This window comes from Vipera ursinii, assembly GCF_947247035.1.
Source record: "Vipera ursinii genome assembly, chromosome: Z".
Lineage (NCBI taxonomy): Eukaryota > Metazoa > Chordata > Lepidosauria > Squamata > Viperidae > Vipera > Vipera ursinii.
The window spans coordinates 51,219,975-51,244,202 of record NC_139517.1 but is presented as its reverse complement, the minus strand read 5'-3'; the positions used below and the strand labels follow the sequence as shown (position 1 = coordinate 51,244,202).

Below are 24,228 nucleotides of genomic sequence, written 5' to 3'. Positions count from 1 at the left end.
TAGTGGCCACCGGTGGAACCGCACCACCAGCACCTCCACCTTTGAGCTGCTGAGCGCCATCCTGCATGCCTACTTGATGCTGCAGGTGCAGGTTTATGGGCTGAACTTGGCACTCTTTGGGCCCTGGCAGGCACTGCAGCTCTCATGCCAACTGTGCACTTTTGGCCTCTACCAGTTGCTGCTGCTGGCTCACCTTCTGCCTGGCTGGTTGCTGCCACCACCATGTGTCAAGGCAGGTGGCAGTGGGTGGAGCTGCTTCCCTCCACCTGCCAGACACCTGCCAAAGCTGTGCAGAGTAAGATTGCTGCACCCCTCTGCCCAGATGCCCTTGCCTCCCCCAAGCATTTTTCACTAATCTGCCTTTCAGCTGCATTGCATTTCTCATTTGTTTTTTGCTGTGTGTTTGTGGGAATAAAAAAAAAGTTCAATCAGACCTTCCAACTTCTCTCCGATAAGTGTCCCAGGAGCAGAAGGGCCAGCAGGCAGGGCGGGGGGAGACTGGGGTGCACCAACAGCTTGGCCTGAGGGCACTGCTAGAATAGCCACAGAACTGTGACCACAGCTGAGGTCAGGCGGGCAATAGTAGGTTGTGCAGCAGCCACATGGCCCACACAGGGAGCCACTTCTGCCTATCGGCCTGACCGAAGAGCACCACTGGCCCCCAGCAGCAGCAGCAGGTGCAGCAGGCACAGCATCCCAACCTTGGTGCTTTTTTAGGTTGCAGCAGCGGCAGCTTCTGAAATCGATCCAGGGAAGAATGGAGTTACATTTTTTCCCTTTTAGCCCCTTCTGCAGTCCCTTAAGAGCCAAGCAGCGATTGCTCAGGGAAAAGGTGGGAGGGGTGAAGAAATCTTCCTCTCCCCATAGGTACTCCTAACAGTCCCAATGTCAGTGGCCACACCCCTCCATCTGGCTGATGATACGACTGCAGCTAGTGCTTACTTTTGGGGTAGGGGTTACTTTCGGGGAACCACAGTATCTCCACTTTCTGAATTGGACTACTGTATGTATTAGTGATATCCAATAAACTTGCAAAAGAAAAGTGCTGTATATTTAGGAATGTTAATGCAAGCAAAAGCAACTTTTTTATTTAAAACAAAATTCATACAATTTCCAGAATAGGTAAGGAAAGAATATGATTTAATTTATTGACTTAACAGTTTCTGTGTCAAATGTACACTTAATCAATTTAATAAGAAATAATACTGGATTATATATAATATACATGCAAATTGATTGAATGAAGCATTATAATTTCATCAAACTCAAAATCCAAACAACTTATATTGTATTATTTAAACATACCTCATTATTGCAAACAATTTCAACATATTTCTGGTGCTCATTAAACAAAATACAATTTTTAAGACATGAAAAATAGCATTTTCTGATCTTAATCTCATTCTCACTCTTTAAACGTACCATCTCAAAGGTTAGGTATTAAATCTACCATCTAAATATTAAACTAAATGTTACACTTACCATCTAAATTAGTTATTGGAAGTAAGTTACAGAAAGTTCAGGGAGCTTTCTCCCATGTTTATATTAGATTCATTGTTGCTGTTTATTTATTTATTTATTTATTTTTGGGACTTATATGCCGCCCTATCTCCCAAGGGACTCAGGGCGGCTTACAACAATAAAAACAACAATACAAAAATTAAAAAAAACGAATTAAATAACAGCCCCAAAATAAATTTACTACAATTAAAATTAAAACATTTTTAAAAACCCATCATCAATCCAGGTCAGCCTGATGAAAGAGAAAAGTTTTGAGGTCGCGGCGAAAGGACCGGAGGTCCGGGGCCATCCGAAGCTCAAGGGGAAGCTGGTTCCAAAGGGCTGGTGCTCCCACAGAGAAGGCCCTCCCCCTGGGGGTCACCAGCCGACATTGTCTGGCCGACGGCACCCTGAGGAGGCCCTCTCTGTGTGAGTGCACTGGGCGATGGGAAGTCGTCCCCGGTAGCAGTCGGTCGTGCAAATATCCCGGGCCTAAGCCATGTAGGGCTTTAAAGGTAAGTTGCTGTTGATTTTATTAACTAAGTTTCAAAAGTAGTTATGGAAATAAAGCCAAAAAAGAGAGGCTACCCCTAACTAAGCCTTACACAGTCAGACAATTAGTTTGTTTGATAGAAATACTTTATAAGTTGTCAGACAGAGTGTCAGTGAGTGGAACTCCAAAGAGGTACTTTGCTTTTATAAAACATGGAAGTTTAATTGTGAAGCAAAGCAACTTTTCATTTTTAAGCCACGGACCAGCTTGCTTATCTAGTCTGTACATGCAAAGAAGCCATTTTGAGATGATATAGCTAGTTGGAGCATACAGTCCTTGATTCATTGCTTTGTGAAATTGAGCATGTCTCCTTTGCTGTACAAAGCATCAAAGAGTAATCTGGCATCAAGTTTCTCCCTCATATATCTAAATTTATATATCTAAAAAGTCATTCATATATCTAAATTGTCTTGGTATTGATTGGTTGTTGTTGTTGTTTTTTAAAAAACCCATACATATGAATGAATATAAATCAATGTTCTACTATGTTTCTCTTGAAGAACAGAATGAATTGTATTACATTACTTTCAACTGACCAAGATAATGACAAACCACTTTGATATACATTCATAATATAAAGGGAATCATAGCTTTTCTCCATTTGTGCATAATACATTTCTTCAGATATAGTTGGTGCTTCTTTCGAGCCAATTGTACCATCTGGACTGACATTAGTAATGCAAAAACACCAACTAAAGAAAAAGAAGGAAATTGCTGGTCAACTGGGGCATTGCCAGAAAATATATTTTCTCTTACCCAACCTCTCTACCCAGACAAGATTGCTTTAGAACTGGGGAGGTTTTTAGTGCATTACAGCTTAAGTGATGGAATTCATGCATTTTTGGAAGTAGTTTGATGAGCTTTTATTTTTAACAGCTTCTATGTTTACTGAACATTATCTATTTGAAAATAATGCTTCCTCAAATTGCCTGATTTGAAAGGAAAAAACTTATTATTGAAATGTTCTTCACTGCTGGATCAAAAATGTATTAATGGAGGGAAATTAAATTAAATAGTGCACACACTGTAAACAACTAGATTTTAATATCATATTTTATAAGATATGTTCTTGGTTTTCCTAAGTCAAAGTTCATCTTTGGGGTGGGGGTACTTCATTTTCTGGTAAGTGGGTATTTGTATTAGCAATCATGGCAACTTTTTTTGCAGGGTGTGTGTGCAGCCATTTTCATTTGCAGCATGTGATCCCAAATTCCAAGTGTGCCTTTGTCTAAGAAATTGTTGTTGAATTAAGACAATAATAGAAATAAATCCTAAACTGATTCTTATTCTGCATAGTTCTGTGGAAGGTGAAAAGAGTCAGCTGCTACATAGTTCCTAATTAATACAAATCATATGTATTCTTACCTGGCAGAGTTTGTGTCATCACTGTAAAACACAACCAAGAGCCAATCTATTACAGGAATAAAAGAGAAAACCTTCACCAAATGGTAATATAAGTACCTTCTTTGCTTATTTTGACAGAATTGCAATTGTTGGACTCACATTGGTCTTCCATCAGTGGAAACTTTTCCATTTCCCAGGGACCATCTAGGGCAGTGATGGCAAACTTTTTGAGCTCAAAAGTTTGGAAAATACCTAACATGACTTTGTAGACATATTGCACACATTCATCCATAAAAAAGTGAAACAATTCTCCATCTCCCTCCCCCATCTACACCACCCTGAACAGAGGAACTTGGTAACAGCACTAAGGCTGCATCTGAGGTAAAGGCCTTGACTTATCAAAAGAATTTTAAACTAAAACTGAAGGGGGAGGGTAACCAATCTTTAAGATCTTTAGGATGTAATCCTAAGCATAAACCCCAAGACAATGAAGTAGAGAATGATGCTAAGGAAGAAAAACTCAGATATAAAGTAGGAGATATAGGAAGCATACCCAGAGTCAGTCTTAAAGGAATCAAATACCTATATTCAAATGCCCAGAGTTTTAGAACAAACAAAATGAACTTGAAATACCAGTAAATGAGGGCAAGTATGGTAGAATTACTGAAATTTAGTGGGATGAAATGGATGACTGGAATGTACTAATGGAAGGATACAAACTGTTTAAAAGAAATAGAAGAAATAGAAGAGGTGGTGGAGTTGCATTATATGTAAGAGATCATTACATCTCTACACAGATGCACAAAACCAAAACTGAAAGTCTCCTAGAATGCATATGGGTCAATATAAAAAGAAAAAAAGAATGACATTGCCATATGCATACACTACAGACCACCCAATCAAGCAGAAGAAATAGATGAACCTTTTGCTAACCAGTAAACAAATATATGTAGGAAACACACTACAATAGTAATGAAGGACTTTAACTACCTTGACATCAACTGGGAAACAAACTCTGCAGCAAGTGGGAGATTGAACAGGTTCCTGAACAATCTGGCTGATAACTTTGTGATGATGATGATGATAACTTTATTGTCACTTTGAATGTACACCAATCGGCATACATCAAAATGAAATTTCGTTGCATACAGCTCTCAAAGGGTCACCACCTCCGATATATACTTCTTGTTCGTGGCCCGCTCAAATTTCACATTGTCCATTTTAGTCTCTAGGAAGTGAACGATGGCACACAGGACAGATGGAAATGGGGCTCCATGTGGATTAGCCCTCAAATTCGCTTGTATTCTGACAACCTCGCCTTCTTTCCTTTTTCTGATCCTGACTCTTCCACCTTTTCCTTAAAGAGGCCTTGCTTCTTTTAGCCCCTGGAGCATGCTGCTACTGCCACCAACTCCTCCAAAAGCCCCACTCCTTTCCTCTGGGCCTGCCGACAGCCTCATCCAGTTCCTTCACTCCATAAGCTCCAGGTCCTCTCCTCCTCTGCCTCCTCTGGAAACAGCCCTGATTTGCAATACAATCCATCACTGGGCCAGCAGTCAGATCTTGCTGCTGGTAGAACAAATTCAAACAGTGCCAACAACTTTTAACGGTCTCACCAACAGTTCCAAAACAACTAGAAACTTGCCATGCCAGCAAAGATTGTTGTTCGTATGTCGTATGTTACCTTAGTTCCACCATGTTGCTCAAACACATTAAAATCTTCCTGATCATGTGGCCTATAGCCCTTACTATCCCTCCCAAAACTATTTGCCTTCAAGAGCCAATGCAGCCGCAGCCATTCCAGGCGCCACCATCTTAGATCTTTTGTCATCCAAAAGGTAGAGGAGGGAATTTGAGGGACAGCTATACTGGATATAATTCTTATTAATAGAGAAAAAATGATAGAGAGGGTTGAAATTGCCAGAACTTTGCGGGAGAATAACCATGTCATATTGGAATTCAATATAATGCAAATGCAAATAATAGAACATAATCAAACCAGTATCTCAGCCTATAAAAGAGCTGATTTTAACAAACTTACAGAAAGCTTCCAAAGGATTCCATGGATTAAAATCTTAAAAGGGAAAACAACTCAAGAAGCTTGGGAAACTCTGAAAAATATGATTATAAAACCCCACTCCAGTCAAAACCACTGGAAAAGAAAAAAACAAGAAATCCAGGAAGAAACCAGCATGATTATACAAATAACTTTCTCATAAACTTAAAGACAAAAAGGGATAAGTAGAAAATATGAAAAGAGGGACACACTACTAAGGCAGAATACCAACAAATAGCCTGAATTTGCAGTGATGAAGTCAGGAACACTAAGTCTCATAATGAACTAAGATTACAAATAATAAAAAAAAGTTTCTTTCAACTTTTAAAAAAACAAGAAAAAGTCAAAGAAACAATTGGTCCACTAATGAGAGATGGCAAGAAAGTAACAGGAAGTAGAGAGAAAATAGAGCTGCTTAATTCATTCTTTGCATTTGTCTTCATGCGAAAACATAATACAGTCCAACCTACCAAAAAACATACCTGTAAAAAACAGATTAGGAATACAAATTAAAATAAGTAAGAAAATGGTAAGAGAACACCTATTCACTCTAGATAGCTTCAAATCACTAGGACCTGATGGATTACATCCCAGAGTTCTGAAGGAGCTGGCAGATGTGATTTTAGAACCGTTGAATCATATCTTTCAAAGATCCTGGAGCACCGGGGAACTAATAAAAGACTAGAAAAGGGCTGATGTAGTTCCCATCTTCAAAAAAGAGAAGAAAAAAACAGATTCAAGAAACTACAGACCAATCAGCCAGACATTAATACCTGGAAAGAGTCCGTGAAACATAATTAAGCAACAGATCTGCAAAAACATAGAAGCAAGCAAAGTTGTAACCAGAAGCCAATACACATTTGTCAAAAACAGATCATGCCAAACAAATCTTATTTCATTCCTTGACAAAGTGCCTAAATTAGTGGGCCAGTGAAATGCAGTGGACATAGTATACTTGGATTTCAGTAAGGCATTTGACAAAGTATGCCACAACCTGTTTTTGATAAGTATCACCACAATAAAGGTAAAGGTAAAGGTTCCCCCGCATATGTGTGCTAGTCGTTTCCAACTCTAGGGGCCGGTGCTCATCTCTGTTTCAAAGCCAAAGAGCCAGTGCTTGTTTGAGGACATCTCCGTGGTCATGTGGCCGGCATGACCAGACACCAAAGGCACAAGGAACGCTGTTACCTTCCCACCGTAGTGGTCCCTATTTTTCTACTTGTATTTTTATGTGCTTTCGAACTGCTAGGTTGGCAGAAACTGGGACGAGTAACAGGCGCTCACTCTGTTATGTAGCATTTGGCATTCGACCCGCCAAACTGCCGACCTTCTGATCGACAAGCTCAGCGTCATAACCCACTGAGCCACCATGTCCCCACCGTGTCACCACAATATGGATTTGCAATTGGCTGACAAACATGTAGTCCTTAATCTACATGGAGGGAAGTGAACAATGGGGAAGTCCAAGGTTCCATTTTAGACCCAAAATTCTTCAACATCTTCATAAATGATTTAGATGAGGGAGTAGAAAGGGAACTCATCAATTTTGCAGATGACATTAAACTGGCAGGAATAGCTAACAACCCAGAAGATAGGCTCAAGATCCAGAGGATCTCAACAGACTTGAACATTGGGCTCTATCTAACAAAATTAAATTCAATGAAGAGAAAAGTAAGGGAAAAAAAATCAAATGCACAGCTATAGAGTAGGTATATCTGGCACAATAGTAATAACTGCAAGAGGGATCTTGGAATTCTAGTGGACAGTCACTTAAATATAAGTCAGTAATGTGCAGCAGCAGCTAAAAAAGACAATGCAATATTAGGTTGCATTATCAGAGGGATAGAATCAAGATCATGAGAAGTAATACTATTGCTTTATAAAGTCTTAGTAAGACCACACTTAAAATACTGCATCCAGGTTTGGACACCACATTATAAAAAAGATGCTGAGATGCTGAAAAGAGTGCAAAAAGATTATTAGTGGGCTGGAGGCTAAAACATATAAAGAACAGGAACTGGTTATGTCTAGTCTAGTGAAAAGAAGTATTAGAGGTGGTATCATAGCAGTGTTCCAATATTTGAGGGACTGCCAAAGAAGAGATAATCAACATATTTTCCAAAGCAACAGAAGAAACAATGGATAGAAACTAATTAAGGAGAGAAGCAACCTACAACTAAGGAGAAATTTCCTAACACTGAGAATTATTGCTTGCCGTCAGAAGTTGTGGGTGCTCCGTTACTGGAGGCTTTTAAGAAGAGACTGGACAGCCACTTGTCTAGAATGGTGGTCTATTGTTATTCTGACTTCAGCCCTAGCACCCCCACTGCCAATCAAAAGGCCACCTCACATCATTCCCCAAAGCTGACATCCCTCAAGATCCAGCACTCCCTACGATGTGTCACATTTATCATGCTTCCATTAAGCCAATGTTCTTTTTCTGTTGACACAATCCCCTGTGGCATACCCGAAACTGTCCTCAGTCACACAAAGCCTTTGTATTTGAAGGAACCTCAGAAAATGCTCTTCTTTGACCTTTGCAGCCTCCAAAAAATATCTGATTCTTAGAAGCTGCAAAGATTATGCAAGAGCATAGCCCTCTAGTGTGACTTCCAGAGATCATGCAAGACCACAACACATTCTTATGTAACCTCAACCAGCCTCTGAAAATCAAATGAGAGTGGGGCATGTTTTTGAGAACAATTGTTGTCAAGTGTGGTGAGTGCTGACAGGCCACCCAAATGACATGGTGTGTGGTGTTTAACATTTGTGAATCATCTATTGAGTAGAAGGCAATAAGACAGAGAGCAGAACTGGGATCACTATAAGGCTCATTGTTCCAGAACATTGAAGGAGGAGAGAATGTGAAAAGAATGATCAGTCATTTGAAAAACATGACTGGCATATTGGTGGGAATGTTAGCTGACTAGGTAGCCAAGTCATGAACATTACTGTGGAAACATGGTGATCTCTGAGCTTCACTATTTTCTTTATCAAAATAGATAACATCATCAGTAGCAATATTACTTTTACATAAAATATTGGCCATTTTAAAAGTCAATTCTTTTGAGGGAGGGTAGGAGGGAGGGAAGGAGGGAGGGAGGATACCTCATATGTGTAATTTGGACAGGAAACAAGTGTAAAAATCCATGTGAAAGGATTGAGTGTTGGATTCGGAAAAGATACTTTATTTCCTGTCAGGAAAAAGAAAAATGGAAATATTGAGTGCCAGAAGAGATTTATTTATTCCATTGCATGCATATTTATTTTCATTTACAGAAAAGATATTTTCATTATAAGTTTATTTTGTGTTCAAGTATTTATGTTATAAATGTAATTCAATTCAATTCAATTCAAGTTTATACAGGATTCCAGGAAAGAAACTGTATTCATTCAAAATGTTTAAGTGTAGCTCTGTCAGAGTAGAATGTGTACTATGAATGTGTATTTATGTAAAGTAGCAATATTACCATAAGGTTATGGGAAAAAATGTCCTGCACCTAGACTGGAAAAATCAAATGCACAGGTATAGAATAAATGGTACTTGCCCAACAATAGTAACTGGGAGGAATCTAGATGGCCTAGTGAATCACCATTTAAGTATGACCCAGCATTAAGAGTCTTATAGTATTAATGTATTTTTAGTGTAGTAATAGAATAACAAGGGACCTTGGAGGTCTTCTAGTCCAAACCCCTGCTCAAGCAGGAGACCCCATATGATTTCAGTCAAGTGGTTGTCCAGTCTCTTTTTAAAAGCCTCCAGTGATGGAGCACCCACAACTTCTTAAGGCAAGCTGTTCCACTGGTTAATTGTTCTCACTGTTGGGAAATTTCTCCTTAGTTCTAGGTTACTTCTCTCCTTGATTAGTTTCCAAACAAGATGTTTCTTGTCCTGCCTTTAGTGCTTTGGAAAATAGGTTGATCACCTCTTCCTTGTGGCTGCCCCTTAAATATTGGAACACTGCTATTAGTCCTTCTTTTTACTAGACTGTTTATATAAATGATATTTAAATGTAAATAGTATTTATAATATAGTATTTATAGTAAAGTATAGTTGCACATTTCCCAAACGTGGTGCTCTTTAAATGTGTTGGACTGCAATTTCTATCATAACAACAAGGCACAAAATGGATAGTACTATGCAAGGAAGGCTGCTCTAGAATGTCAAGAAATCTTCAATCTAGGATGCCACAATGATTTTGTTATTTCTTAGAATTATAGGGCTGGAAGGGACCTTGGATGTCTTCTAGTCCAACCCCTGCCATATCAAGAGGTTTATATCATCCAGGCCAAATGGTTGTCCAATCATTTCTTGAAAACCTCCAGCAATGGTACACCTATAACTCTGGGATAAAGTTGTTCCATTCATTAATTGTCCTCACTGCTGTCAGGAAATTTCTCCTTAGTTCTAAGCTGGATCTCCATTTCACAAGCTTCTATCCATTGCTTCTTGTCCTGACTTCAGATGCAACCTTTCTTGCATAGTACTATCCAGTGTGTGCCTTGTTGAGTAATGATGGGAATTCATTTAAATAGCACAACATTTGGGAAATCTGTAATTCTACTTTACTATGTAATATACTGTAAATACATTAATATTGCAAGACTCTTAATGCTTCAGTGAGTCAATGGTATCAACTGTTCTTTCATAATAAAGTTTAGCATTATATGGATACCTTTTTTCTGTGACTATGTTCAGTTTGGTATAATGGTTAAGACATTGGCCTAGGAACCAGCAAACTGTGAGTTCTAGACCTGTCTTAGGCATGAAAGCTGAGTGGGTGACTATGGACAGTCATTCACTCTCAGCCCAACCCACCTGAAATGTTATTGTGGGGAAAATAGGAGGAAGAACAATGATGTATGTTTGCCACCTTGAATTATTACAAAAGCAGATTAAAGAAATAAATAAGCCAATGCACACTGCATAATAGACTGCTTTTCCAAGATTCTTCAAAGAATAACACAGTAATTTTGTCCATCTTCAACTTTTCAGAAGTGTGATTATGTGCCATCAAGTTCTTGCTGGCTTTTAGTAACCACATAAATATTCTTCATCATTCAGAAATGTAAATAATATGTATTTATAATAATATTTGATCAGCATTTTCAGAACACAGTGATTCTACAATCAGTCTTTGTATGAAGGCTTAACTTTCTGACTGATAAGGCTTAACTTTTGTTCCAAAATTAAATAAAAAGTCTTTTTGCCGTACAATTAATAGAATTTTAAATAGATTCAAGAAGATCAGGAACTACAAAAGAACCACAAGAGAACATTTTTAATTGATAGGCCTCCTGCCAACATTAAGAGAAGACTTTGGAGAACCAGAAAGAAACATTGTCCTTAACCAATTATCTGTTTACATGAAGGTAGTTTATGGTACTCAAACCTATTTCCCAAACATATTAAAAGTTAGAACTGAAAAATAGACTACAAACCTGACTGATTTTGATGAACCAAAGCCGCATTGATAAAATGGTTTCCAGCTTCACATACCTGCAAAATATTTCAAATTTATTTCACTTTTATTTGTACATTTGGACACTATAATTTTGTAACCTGTTGATATATTATCTGGTGAGCCTTGAAATTTTAGGTTAGCAAAAAGCAGGAGAGCCCTATTTATATTCTCATACTGTTCAAGAATATCAATATCAGGAATATCATGAAAAACAAATATGCTGCTTACAAAACGTAAAATTTTTCCAACAGTAACAATATGAACTGTGTCCTCTAGGCTTTCTTCACCAGTGATTTATGGAGCACTCACTGCTGTTTTTATGAAATGTTACACTGCTAATATATAGCTATTAATGGAAAGTGTGCCTGCTCCAGAGTTAGCTAGCATTTAGCATTAAATAGGTTGAGGGTTCCCAGCTTAAATTAACAAAAGCCCAACCAAAAAGTGTTAGATTATCAATTACAACACTCAGAAGGCTATATATGTTTAAAAAGTGGGGTGGAGAGAAGGTAAGATGGACTAAACATGAGAAAAGAAGCTAATGTTCCAAATGGAAGACAGTGACATCTTGGCCTTTGATAAAATCCTATTAAGGATGGCAGCACAGTGATTTCTCATTTGGAACCATCCCTGACTTATACAGTTGGTTCTCATGTTGTGACTTATAAAGATAAATACATGTAATTAGCTAAGCATTGTTTGCTGTGTACTGCATGGCCTGCAATCAGTTTTCCTGACTTAGCAAATTAAACTTTTTAACCTTAAGAAGATGCAGTTTATGAAGAAAATCTTACATGTTCAACTATTATAGTTTTGATATCAACATTAGAATTGCAGCTTTTCAGTTTCAATTCAGAAACAAATTCAGATAATACAAAACATAGGGCCTTCAAAGGAACTTTTAAAAATCCTCCACAAGTGTAATTTCTCTAAAGACATTTATATATACTAGATATTTTACATACTCATATTTATTCTTCAGCTGCTTGCCTATACATACCAGAAATCCAAAGGTAGCCAAAGAAACTTGCTTGTTTCCAAATGCTAGAACATACAATAAAATCATACATCAGCCTTAGATGATTGTAGATACTAGAGAAATATTCTAATATCCACAATCATATATAATTGATATATAATTCATAGGATTTTTTTCCTGTTTGGAAACCTAATTCTTTGATATCACTGTGATTTGTCCATCAATCTGTACTCAAAAACAAATGGTTAATTCACAATATTTAAATCAATATATTTCTACATATTTAACCCAACAAAAAGAAACAAAAATACTGATCTATCTTACATACATAATTATTATTTTGCTACAGATTTCCTACAGTTTATTGGATTAGTCCATTTCAGACATATCATTCTGGAATAAACCAATTAAGATATTAAATATCTGATGGGAAGTCCCCACCCCAAGATGGACTCCATACTGGATCAGTTCAATGAGGTCAGCTATGTTTCTCCTATACAAATGCATCTGTAATTATGTTACAATATTTATAGCTTCTACATCAAAATTTTATGCAGTAGCGTGAGCCTCACATTCTAAGAAAAATTCCATCGCTTTTCCACATTAGGAATATAAGGTGGAAAGAAAGAATGGGATGGAGTTCCTCTTCTAGCAAATGTTTACAAAAATAAGTATTTTCACTGTAAAAGTTATTTTTAAAAAAATACCAATGCAAAAGTAAATCACTTCCACTCATGAGAATATGCAAAAAGAATGCTATCTAGATCTGTTCTACTTACATGGAGGAGTATACTGGGGGTGGTTGATGTAGTAAGCAAACCAAGAAGTAAATCCCCAGTAAAAAACACAGCCCTATAATGGAAAATACAGGTAAATATAATGATGAATAATAATAATAATAATAATAATAATAATAATAATAATAATAATAATAATAATAATAATAATAATAATAATAATAATAATAATAATTTAATTTTTATACCGCCCTTCTCCCGAAGGACTCAGGGCGGTGTACAGGGCAATACAATAAAATACAATATATAAAAATTAAAAGAAATATTAAATACAGTAGCCCAATTAAATAAATTAATACAAAATGTTAAAATACCTCTAAACCCATCAGACCAGGCCGGCTTGTTCAAATAAATATGTTTTTAGGTCACGTCGGAAGGAGCGAAGGTCTGGAGCTATCTGGAGCTCCACCAGTAAACGGTTCCAAAGGTCTGGCGCGCCCACAGAGAATGCCCTCCTCCTGGGGGCCGCCAGTTGACACTCTTTGACTGACGGCACCCTAAGGAGGCCCTCTCTGTGGGAGCACACTGGACGAAGGGAAGTTGATGCTGGCAGCAGATGCTCCCGTAAGTAACCCGGACCCATGCCATTCAGGGCTTTATAGGTCGTAACCAGCACCTTGAATCTTACCCAGAGGACAACCGGAAGCCAATGCAGCTCACGGAGTAGAGGTGTTACATGGGAGTATCGGGAAGCCCCCACCACCACTCGCGCGGCTGCATTCTGCACCAGCTGGAGCCTCCGAGTAGTCTTCAAGGGCAGCCCCATGTAGAAAGCATTGCAGTAGTCCAAACGGGAGGTCACGAGTGCATGAGTGACTGTGCGCAAGGCATCCTGGTCTAGATAGGACCGCAACTGACGCACCAGGTGAACCTGAGCAAAGGCCCCCCTAGTCACAGCTCCTATATGATCATCCAAGGAGAGCTGTGAATCTAGGAGGACACCCAAGTTATGAGCCCTATCTACGGGGGGTAATATCTCACCCCCCATAATTAGCGATGGAATATTCTAAATTTCCCGAGATGCTGGCACACACAGCCACTCAGTCTTGTCAGGGTTGAGTTGAAGCCTGTTCCTCCCCATCCAGACCCGGACCGCCTCCAGGCAACGGGACATCACAGAGAGGGCATCACTAGGGTGGTTCGGGGTGGAGATAAAAAGCTGGGTATCATCAGCATATTTTTTTTAATTTTAATTCCATTTATATCCCATCCTTCTCCGAAGACTCAGGGCGGCTTACAAGCTTAGCAGTAGCCTTCATTCTATGTATATGCCTGCTTATTAGGGCTTTCACACACACACCCAACCCCAAAACCACGAATGATCTCACCCAGTGGCTTCATATAGATGTTGAACAGGAGAGGCGAGAGGACCGACCCCTGAGGCACTCCACAAACAAGAGGCCTGGAGGCCAACCTCTGCCCTCCTGCCAACACCGACTGCGAATGTCCCAGGAGGTAGGAGGAGAACCACCGTAAAACAGTGCCTCCCACTCCCAACCCCCGAAGACGCCGCAGTAAGATACCATGGTTGATGGTATCAAAAGCCACTGAGAGGTCTAATAGGACTAGGACAGAGGAACAACCCCTGTCCCGAGCCCGCCAGAGATCATTCACCAGCGTGACCAATGCCATCTCCGTGCTGTACCCAGGCCTGAAGCCCGATTGGTACGGGTCTAGATAATCAGCTTCCTCCAGGAACAGAGGGAGCTGCTGCGCCACCACACTCTCAACAACCTTCGCAAGAAAGCGAAGGTTGGAGACTGGTCGAAAGTTGTTTAAAACAGCTGGGTCCAGGGCAGGCTTCTTGAGGAGGGGTCTCACCACCGCCTCCTTCAAGGCGGCAGGAAAACTACCCTCATTCAGAGAAGCAGTTATCACTGCCTGGAGCCAGCCTCGTGTCCCCTCCCGAGCCGAATAAACCAGCCAGGAGGGGCACGGGTCCAATAAACAGGTGGTGGAGCTCAGCTTCCTCATAATCCTCTCTACCTCTTCCGGAGTCACAGGGTCGAACTCCTCCCAGATGACATCGACAAGATCACCCATGTTCTCACCATCAGACTCTGCCCAGTCGGAGGCCAGACCGGTCCGGATCCGAGAGATTTTGTCCGACAGATGCTGGCTAAACTCCTCCGCACGACCCTGCAAGGGCTCCTCACTCACCTCCTGATTCAGGAGGGAGCGAGTCACCCTAAACAGGGCGGCCGGGCGATTATCTGCAGACGCGATGAGTGCAGCAAAGTAGTTTGACCTCGCTGTCCTCATCGCCGCGAGGTAAGACCTTGTAAAGGACCTTAGTCGCAATCGGTCGGATTCAGACCGGCTAGACCTCCAACAGCTCTCTAGGCCCCGTCTCCGATGCTTCATCTCCCGGAGCTCCACGGAGAACCACGGAGCCCACTGGGATCTGCACCGGGTCAGGGGCCGCATGGGTACAACTTGGTCGAGTGCCTCAGTGGCTGCCTTTTCCCAGGCTTCCACTAGGGCCTCGGCTGAGCTGTGAACTAAGGCGGCAGGTGGGGACCCGAGGGCCGCGTGGAACCGCTCAGGGTCCATTAGGCGCCTGGGGCGGAACCATCTAGTTGGTTCAACAGCCCCACGACAGGGGTTGGCAAAATGGAAGACCAGCCGCAGCAGATGATGATCGGTCTATAGATGTTGATATAGATTAGGATATACAAATACATACTATTTTGATACAATTTTATTAGTTTTTACAAAAAAGAGCATAAATAAGTACTAGGTTGAAGTTGTTCTATAGAGAATTTTCCTGTATGATGAACCATGCTCTTTCTTTTAAGTATCACATCAGAAAGAACATCACAGGAACATAATATAAACAGATCGCGATCTTCCCTTACATTTTTTTTGTTATCCAAAGGATTGTTGCATATTTATGAGCAAACACTAAAAGCTACAGAAGAGCTCCAATTTCTGTTCAAAAGTATATATCCCAAATTAAACTTAGTGGGAGTTTCTTATTTGGTAAGATCAGGGCTTTTTTTGTCATAGAACGCTCAGAACGGAGTTCCGGCACCTTTTTTGGATGGAAACTTGTAGGGTAGGCAAGGTGGGTTGTATGACATGTGTGAGTTCCGGCACCTTTTTCTTTTACAAAGAAAGCACTGGGTAAGATTGCTATTAAGTGAAGAACTCCGAGATATATAATTTCTCTGAGGCAATCAAATGATGTAGATATTATGATAGCTCATGTTCCTGCAAAGGAGACATTACACTTAATATACTTATTGCCTCCTGCACTAAATGCAGTGCACACCTATAGTATGTCATCCAAAACAGCAATAACAATTAAATATTTTTATTTTTCCAGATAGAACAGTATATTCCAGCAGCACTGAAGTTATATTTAGCTAAGGCTAAATTATTCTTTAATGCTCAGCTGGCACGTTACTCCTTTTATTCCTTTGGAAGGGATGCAGTCCAAACTCCTAAGAGCCATATTTTAGGTAGCCCATTGCATCCCAAATTCAGTATGTCGATGTGATATAGTTGAGGCAAACAAACTGCCCTCCTTCTCCCCTCACTGGAGTTGCACAGCTGCAATTGTAATTAGTTGAATCAGTTATTAGGTGTAAGTCAAAAAAATATCAGGAAGACTGCAATTGCAAACTTTTTTTCCTTCTCTGTCTTTATATTGTTTCCAAGTCTGAGATAAAGGTCACTGTAATATGGTGAAGTGAAATACAGTGGATCTCAGGAAGAACAGATGGGGAAAGTAATAAACAATGCATAGGAGTAGAATTAAACTGTTTTTAGGGAACATTAAGGAACATTAAGTCTCTGGACTTTTCCTTGATAGGTATTTTAGCCATCCAGTTCATTTGGCCTATATTCTTGTATCTTACATTATTAGGCTCTTATCACTTCATCACCCACTCTCCTCAAATAGGATAAAAGTGCTCATATTGAGGTGATGACAAGAAAAAAGAATATTTTATCTTTATCAGAACTAATTGTCTTCAACACCTTCTTTGGGGAAGTAGAAATTATATATATCCTGCCAGGAATTACTGATAGCAAAATCCTTTTAGAAAGTTTTTTTACAATTAATAATAATGATATTTAGCAAATGGGAAGAACTATGATTTTTCATTAGTTACAACATATAGCCATTACTGAGCACCATAGGTTACCCACAGGAAAAAAAATTGCTCCTAGCATTTGCCCAGTGGTTCTCCCTCCTCAGCCTTTTAACTTTCCTAAAGTTTTAAAGGACATTCTAAAACTGAAATACAAATATTACGTATCTGATGACATCAGCTTAATCAAGTACAATTTTTAGAAGACTAATCAGTTATACTGATGATTTTTTTATTATTCTTTCATACTTCATATAGTGTACTATGAAACACTTGTAATAACTCATAAAGGATACTCTTCTTATATAATGGGAATCAAATAATTAGCAAATTCTGTATATTTTAAACAGAATAACAGAGTTGGAAGGGACCTTGGAGGTCTTCTAGTCCAACCCCTTGCTCAAGCAGGAGACCCTATGCCATTTCAGACAAATGGCTTTTCAATCTTTTCTTAGAAACCTCTGGTAATAGATCACCCCCAACTTCTGAAGGCAAGCCATTTCACTGATTAATTGTTCTGTCAGGAAATTTTTCTTCGTTTCTAGGTTGGTTCTTTCCTTGATTAGTTTCCATCCATTGTTTCTTGTTCTGCCTTCTACTTTGAAGAATAGGTTGACACCTTCCTCTTTGTAGGAGCTCCTCAAATATTGGAACACTACGATCATATCACCCTTATCTTTCTTTTGATTGGACAGGATATATCTAATTCCTGTAACCTTTCTTCATATGGTTTAGTCTCCAGTCCTGTAATAATCTTTGATGCTGTTCTCTGCTTTCTGTCTAGAGCATCAGTGTCTTTTTTATATTGTGATGATCAAAACTGGATGCAATATTCCAAATGTGGTCTCACCAAGGCATTATAAAGTGGTAATAATACTTCACATGATCTTGATTCTGTTAATGCAGCCTAAAACTGCATTGGCTTTTTTAGTGGCTACAGCACACTGCTGGTTCATAATTAAGTAGTTGTTCACAGGGACATCTAGATCCCTTCCACTGTTACTGTTATTGAGACTGGTACCTCCTATTCTGTACCTGTGCATTTGGTTTTTCTTGCCTAAGCATAAAATCCTACTTTTTTCACCACTGAATATCATTTTATTAGATAAAGCCCAGTGTTCAAGTCTGTTGAAATGCGTCTGGATCTTGAGCCTATCTTCTGGAGTGTTGGCTATTCCCATCAGCTTAGTGCAGACATGTCAAACTTGTAACGTCACGTGATGTCACGCAACATATCGGGAGAGCTTTGCCATTGCGGCAATGGGGTGGGCATGGCTTCGAGATGACGCGCCCAGCCCATGGTCTGGCAGTTTAACACTCCTGGCTTAGTGTCAAGTGAAAATTGGACGAATTCTCCTTCTCCTCCCCTCATCTAAATTGTTTATGAAGACATTAAAGAATACTCGGCCTAAGCCAAAATACTTCCCTTCATGTAGATGCAGTTTCATTAAGGACCACACACTGAGTAATGTCACTTAGCTACTAATCCATCTGGTAGTGATGCTGTTTAACCCACGTTTTTCTATCTTATCAAGGTTGTGGTCTACTTCATCAAAAGCCTTACTGAAATCTAAGTAAATTACGGTATCTCCACAGAATTTTGCTGGTCCGCTAATTTAGACACTTTGTCAAAGAAGGCAATAAAGTTTGTCTGGCATGATCTGTTTTTAACAAACCATATTGGTTTTTAGTTATAGCTTTGCTTGCCTCTAGGTGTTTGCAGATGCTTGATTATCTTTTCCAGGATCTTCGCTGGTACTGATTTTAGGCTGATCGGTCTGTAATTTCCTGGATCCATTTCCCCCCCCCCCTTTTTGAAGATAGGAATCACATTAGCTCTTTTTCAATCCTGTCGTAGTTCCTTGGTGCTCCAGGGTCTTTGGAAGAATGGTACAGTGGTTCTGAGATTACATCTGCCAGCTCCTTCAGAACTCTGGAATATAATCCATCTGATCCTGGTGATTTGAACTTATCTGTGGTGGGCAGGTGTTCTCTTACCATTTTGTTGCCTATTTTAATTTGTATTGCTAACCTGTCTTTTATGATTCTGTGTTTGGTAGGTTGGGCTATTTTTATTTTTTGCATGAAAACAAATGCAAAGAATGAGTTAATCAGCCCTGCTTTCTCCTTGCTGCTCATCATTTCCTTGCCATCTTCTCCCATTATTGGACCAATAGTTTTGCTGTTGTTTTTAGCTGCGAAGTCATGTCCGACCCATCGCAACCCTATGGACAACGTTCCTCCAGGCCTTCCTGTCCTCTACCATCTTCTGGAGTCGATTTAAGCTCATGCCTACTGCTTCAGTGACTCCATCCAGCCACCTCATTCTCTGTCGTCCCCTTCTTCTATTGCCCTCAATCTTTCCCAGCATTAGGCTCTTCTCCAGTGAGTCCTTCCTTCTCATTAGGTGGCCAAAGTATTTGAGTTTTAGCTTCAGGATCTGGCCTTCTAAAGAGCAGTCAGGGTTGATCTCCTCTAGGACTGACCAGTTTGATCGCCTTGCAGTCCAAGGGACTCGCAGGAGTCTTCTCCAGCACCATAGTTCAAAGGCCTCAATTCTTTGGTGCTCAGCCTTTCTTATGGTCCAACTTTCACTGCCATACATTGCAAGGACCAATTGTTACATTGACTTTTTTCTTGTTTTTCACATGTTGAAATAAATTTTTTAGATTATTTTTTACATGTTGAAAGATTTTTTTTTACAATTGCTGCAAGTCTTAGTTCATTCTGAGCCTTAGCTTTCCTGACTTCACCTTTGCAGAGTGAGTGTGCTGTCCCACTCACACACAATCCCACAGGTGTTAGGAGTCTTTATTGAGGCTTCCAAACCTGAATTAATATTCTCCCACAATTCCCTGTGCTAACCAGCTCACCTTAACAGGCTACTCAAAAGAAGCCAGCAACAGTTCACAAGCAAAAGGCAAATCCATTACACCAGGCAAAAGCATCCCAAAGCAAAGGCAAATCCACAGAGCAAAGGCAAGGCCACAAGGCAAAGATAGATCCACAGTTGAAGAGGCATGATCCAAAGTTCAAAGCAAGAACATACAGCAAGGAAATGGACATATTTTTCTCAGCATCATTTCACTTCCCTTGCTGAACTAAATAATTGCTTCCTAGTGCAGCCCATCAAGAGGAGCAAGTCTGCCTCCTCACAAGTAGTCTGGTTGACTTTCTTTGTGCCTGCCTCCTCTCAGCCCTATGTGCTCTTGGAGGAGGTGGCAGATTTTTTTCATCCCCATTAACCAGCCCAGCTGTGTGCCCTCTCCATCCAAAGCCTCTGGGCTTCCCAGCTACAGCTGTGCCTCTCCTGTCTCTAGCTCAGCCAGCTGTTCATCTGGTTGTGTTTGGCCCCTCCACTCTGGTTCATAGCCCTCAACTTCCTCCCTTCCTGATGTGCCTGGAACCGGCTCATTCTCTTCCAAACTAGCATTTGGAGAGGCATCTGGAGAAGCATCTGGGGAGTCATCACAGGCTGTGTGCTGGTATTCTGCCTTAATTATGTGTCTCTCTTTCCATTTTTTATATCTTTTTTTGTCTTTCAGTTTAGTAGAGAGTTCTTTATGCAACCATGCTGGTTCCTTCTTGGATCTCTTATTTTTCTTTTTCAATTGCATTCCAAAGATGCTTTTTCATGAGGCAATTGGAGTTTCTTGGGTTTTTTTGAAGACATTTCGCTTCTCATTCAAGAAGCTTGAATGAAAAAAGATTGAAAGAAAAAAAATCTCAACTGAAAAGAAAAAATGAAATATAGCCTGTAATTAGTGTTAAAGTTTATTAAAAATCAGTTTATAATAGTACAGATGAAATTCTTTTCTTTAAAAATTTTGTAGTTTTTATGGTTTGTATTCCAAAAGGAAATAGAGTAATGCTTGCAGAGAAATAGAAACTGAGTATCTTATTGTGTTAAATTTTGTTAAGTATTTGTCCTTATTGCCTGAAGTGTCATATTATTGCTTTTTAGTAATCTTCATGGATTGTTCAGGTCAGAATTATTAAAAACAAAGAAAGTTTTTTGAATGCTAAGATAAAGAAAATCTTGATGTGTATATTTTATATACTTTTGTATGTATATACACATGTCTATCTGTCTGCCTATTTGTCTGTCTGTCTGTCTGCCTGTCCATCCATCCATCCATCATTTCATATATATAAAACACACACAAATACTCTGCCTGCAATTAAGTTCTCAGGGTAATTTGCTGACTTCTACCTATCATTTTCTCTTAGCCTAACCTAAGTTGGAGGGGTTGTTGTGATAGAATCTAATACACCACATGAATATCTTGGAAAGCAGGACAGAAATGCAACAAACAGGCTGATAATACCTTTTTAATGCTTATTCATTTCTATAGAATATTTTGTGAACGTTAATCACCTTGATCATATTTTTCAGTGGTGTATGTCCTTCTGAAATCTTGTGCACAAAGAGAGTTTCCAGAAGAAGCCTGATATAATGTAAACAGTGACAGATGCAGGCCAAACTGCAGAAATAATCAAGAGTAAGAAATAAACATTTTGAAAAATATGATGCTATTGTATTATAGCAAAGAATCTAAACAACTTGCTCTGTCTATGCTCTGTCTAAACAACTGCTCTGTCAGTTTGCTAAGTAGCCTATAGCAAATTATTCTGATTTTGAAAAATGGAGATTATTATAATGCTGAGTTTTTTTTTCATTGAAAAGATCGTGCAGATGAAATATTTTGGATATATTAAGACATAATTTTGAAGTATTGTTATTAAATGGAGAAACTTTAGCCAACTTAAAATTCAACTTACTCAATTTATCAACTGAATTCAACTTAGCCATCTTATTTAATTTGAATATAACTACTAAAAGTTGCTAAAATTATTTTATTTCATCTGGTGTTTGTTGTGTTCATTTGTATTTATAGACTGAGATAGAAATTGCAGAGAAGACATGGTTCTGTAATAGTTAAAATACGCATGCATGATTTGAATTAACAATGTCCATGCAGTTTTATCATTTAAAAGCACAATGTATTTCATTTAATTGTTTGTTATATTTATTGTTATATTGTTATATTTATTGCTATATTGTTTTATATATTTATATTTATGACTTCAAAACTACAGGACATTAGAATAGCTTTTTAAGAGAATACACCAGGGTTTTTCAACCAGTGGTACGGGTACCACCTGTGGTACACTGGCACCTGGCAGGTAGTACATGGCCATCCTAAAAAAGTGGTAGCAGGGGAGGGGAATGAGCTGAACCAGTGGCAGGCACCGCACAAGCCTGAACGAGAGATGGCTGGAGCTGCAGGGCTGTCAGGGCACCAGGATCAGTGCCGCTTTACAGCTGATTGGCGCTTCTTCGGGGCTATCGGCTCAGTGGAAGCGCCAGGATCAGCACTAGGCTCCAGCTGGAGCTCGGGGCTGATCCTGGCGCTTCTGCTGAGCCCAGAAGAAGCACCGATCAGCTGGAATGTTGCAGCATCTCTAGGGTCTTGTGATTTACATTCAGATGCTTGGCACCTCATTCATATTTATGACAGTCACAGTGTCCCAGGGTCATGTGAAGTGACCAAAACCTGCTGCAACCACCCAGCAGATGGGGACCAATAAAAACCAAACACCATCCCCCCGCTGCCAATCCTCAACAGAAATGCTCACAACAATGAAAACCTTGGACAGGAGGAAGAGCGTGCTGGACAGGCAGGCATGTGTTTTGCTTGGCTGTGGCTTGGGGGGCACTTTTTTCAGTGCCATTGTAACTTCAAACAGTCACTAAGCGTACTTTATCACCTTTTTCCTTTTTTTTGTCATCAAGTTTTTGACACCTTGCTAGGCGACTGGTCATACTCGGATGTTGCCATATCCTAAAAGTGGTACAATGGGTGAAAAGGTTGAAAAGCCCTGGAATAGACAGTCTTATCTTTCATCATATTCACAATGTTTACATACAAACACATTTATTTATTTATTTATTTATTTATTTATTTATTTATTTATTTATTTATTTATTTATTACATTTATATACCGCCCTTTCCCGGAGGACTCAGGGCGATTTACAGGGTAATTAAAAACCAAAAATACAAAAGTTAAAAAACTTTCCCAAGGATATTAATTCAAAATTCAGATATATAACTATTTAGAATTTATTTTTTATTAATTTGAGTTTAGATACTTCTTTGGCCAAGGCCACTCTAAAAGTGTTCAAAAACAATAGTCACAGCTGGCCCCTTTCAAGATGGCTGCTGCATGGTAAGAGTTTCATTTTTCTCTTACCAATAATCTGCTGATTTTACTGCTAAAGATGCTTCTTTGGCAGTTCTGTTTCCTGGTTTTGAATGGGAACATTTAGGAGTGGCCAAGGTGACTTTTTAACAATGGTGGACCCAGTGAGGAAGTTGGTTTTTTGTTTTGAAAATTCTAATTCTCTCTGGAAGCAATTGAAAAGTCACTGGACGTATCCACCTTCCTGTCAAGTAGGAAAATTGGAAACGTGGGAGTGGGAGGCACCGTTTTACGGTGGTTCTCCTCCTATCTCCTGGGCCACTCACAGTCGGTGTTGACGGGAGGGCAGAGATCCGCCCCAAGGCCTCTCGTTTGTGGAGTCCCTCAGGGGTCGGTTCTCTCTCCCCTCCTGTTCAACATCTATATGAAGCCGCTGGGCGAGATCATTCGTGGTTTTGGGGCGGGGTATCATCAGTATGCTGATGATACCCAACTTTTTTTCTCCACCCCGAACCAACCCAGTGATGCCCTCACCGTGATGTCCCGCTGCCTGGAGGCGGTCTGGGTTTGGATGGGGAAAAACAGGCTTCATCTCAATCCTCCCAAGACTGAGTGGCTGTGCATACCGGCATCTCAGGTTAACCAGACTATTCCATCATTAATGATGGGGGGTGAGGTATAATCCCCCGTTGATAGGGCTTGCAACTTGGGTGTCCTCCTGGATTCATGGCTCAGTTTTGAAGACCATATAGGAGCCGTGACCAGGGGGGCTTTTGCCCAGGTTCACCAGTTGCGACCCTACCTGGACCGAGATGCCCTACGCACAGTCACTCATGCACTCGGGACCTTCCGTTTAGACTACTGCAACGCTCTCTACATGGGGCTGCCCTTGAGGACCACTCGGAGGCTTCAGCTGGTGCAAAATGCAGCCGCACGAGTTGTGATGGGGGTTTCCCGTTACTCCCATGTAGCACCTCTGCTCCGCAAGCTGCATTGGCTTCCGGTTGCCCTTTGGGTGAGATTCAAGGTGCTGGTGATGACCTATAAAGTCCAGGATATCTGAGGGAACACCTGCTGCCGGTATCAAGTTCCCTTCATCCTGTGCGCTCCCACAGGGAGAATGCCGGCGGATAACACCCAGGGAGAGGGCCTTCTCAGTGGGTGCACCTGCCCTTTGGAACCAGCTGCCTGTGGAGCTTAGGACTGCCCCCGACCTTCGATCATTTCGCCGA

At 40.1% G+C, this 24,228-nt stretch overlaps 1 protein-coding gene across 1 annotated transcript in view; it reads right to left on the bottom strand.

The window, feature by feature from the left end:
- Positions 1–2,620: 2,620 nt before the first annotated feature.
- The window catches only part of TECRL (trans-2,3-enoyl-CoA reductase like), a gene marked incomplete at both ends in the record, with an annotated part of 52,136 nt that continues 30,528 nt past the window's right edge, over positions 2,621–24,228 (bottom strand). The window contains 7 exons of the mRNA XM_083377164.1: positions 2,621–2,745; positions 3,419–3,464; positions 8,562–8,647; positions 10,896–10,953; positions 11,919–11,962; positions 12,677–12,749; positions 21,170–21,275. Of these exons, the coding sequence (XP_083233290.1) occupies positions 2,621–2,745; positions 3,419–3,464; positions 8,562–8,647; positions 10,896–10,953; positions 11,919–11,962; positions 12,677–12,749; positions 21,170–21,275 (538 nt within the window). The remainder of the gene's footprint in view (positions 2,746–3,418; positions 3,465–8,561; positions 8,648–10,895; positions 10,954–11,918; positions 11,963–12,676; positions 12,750–21,169; positions 21,276–24,228) is intronic.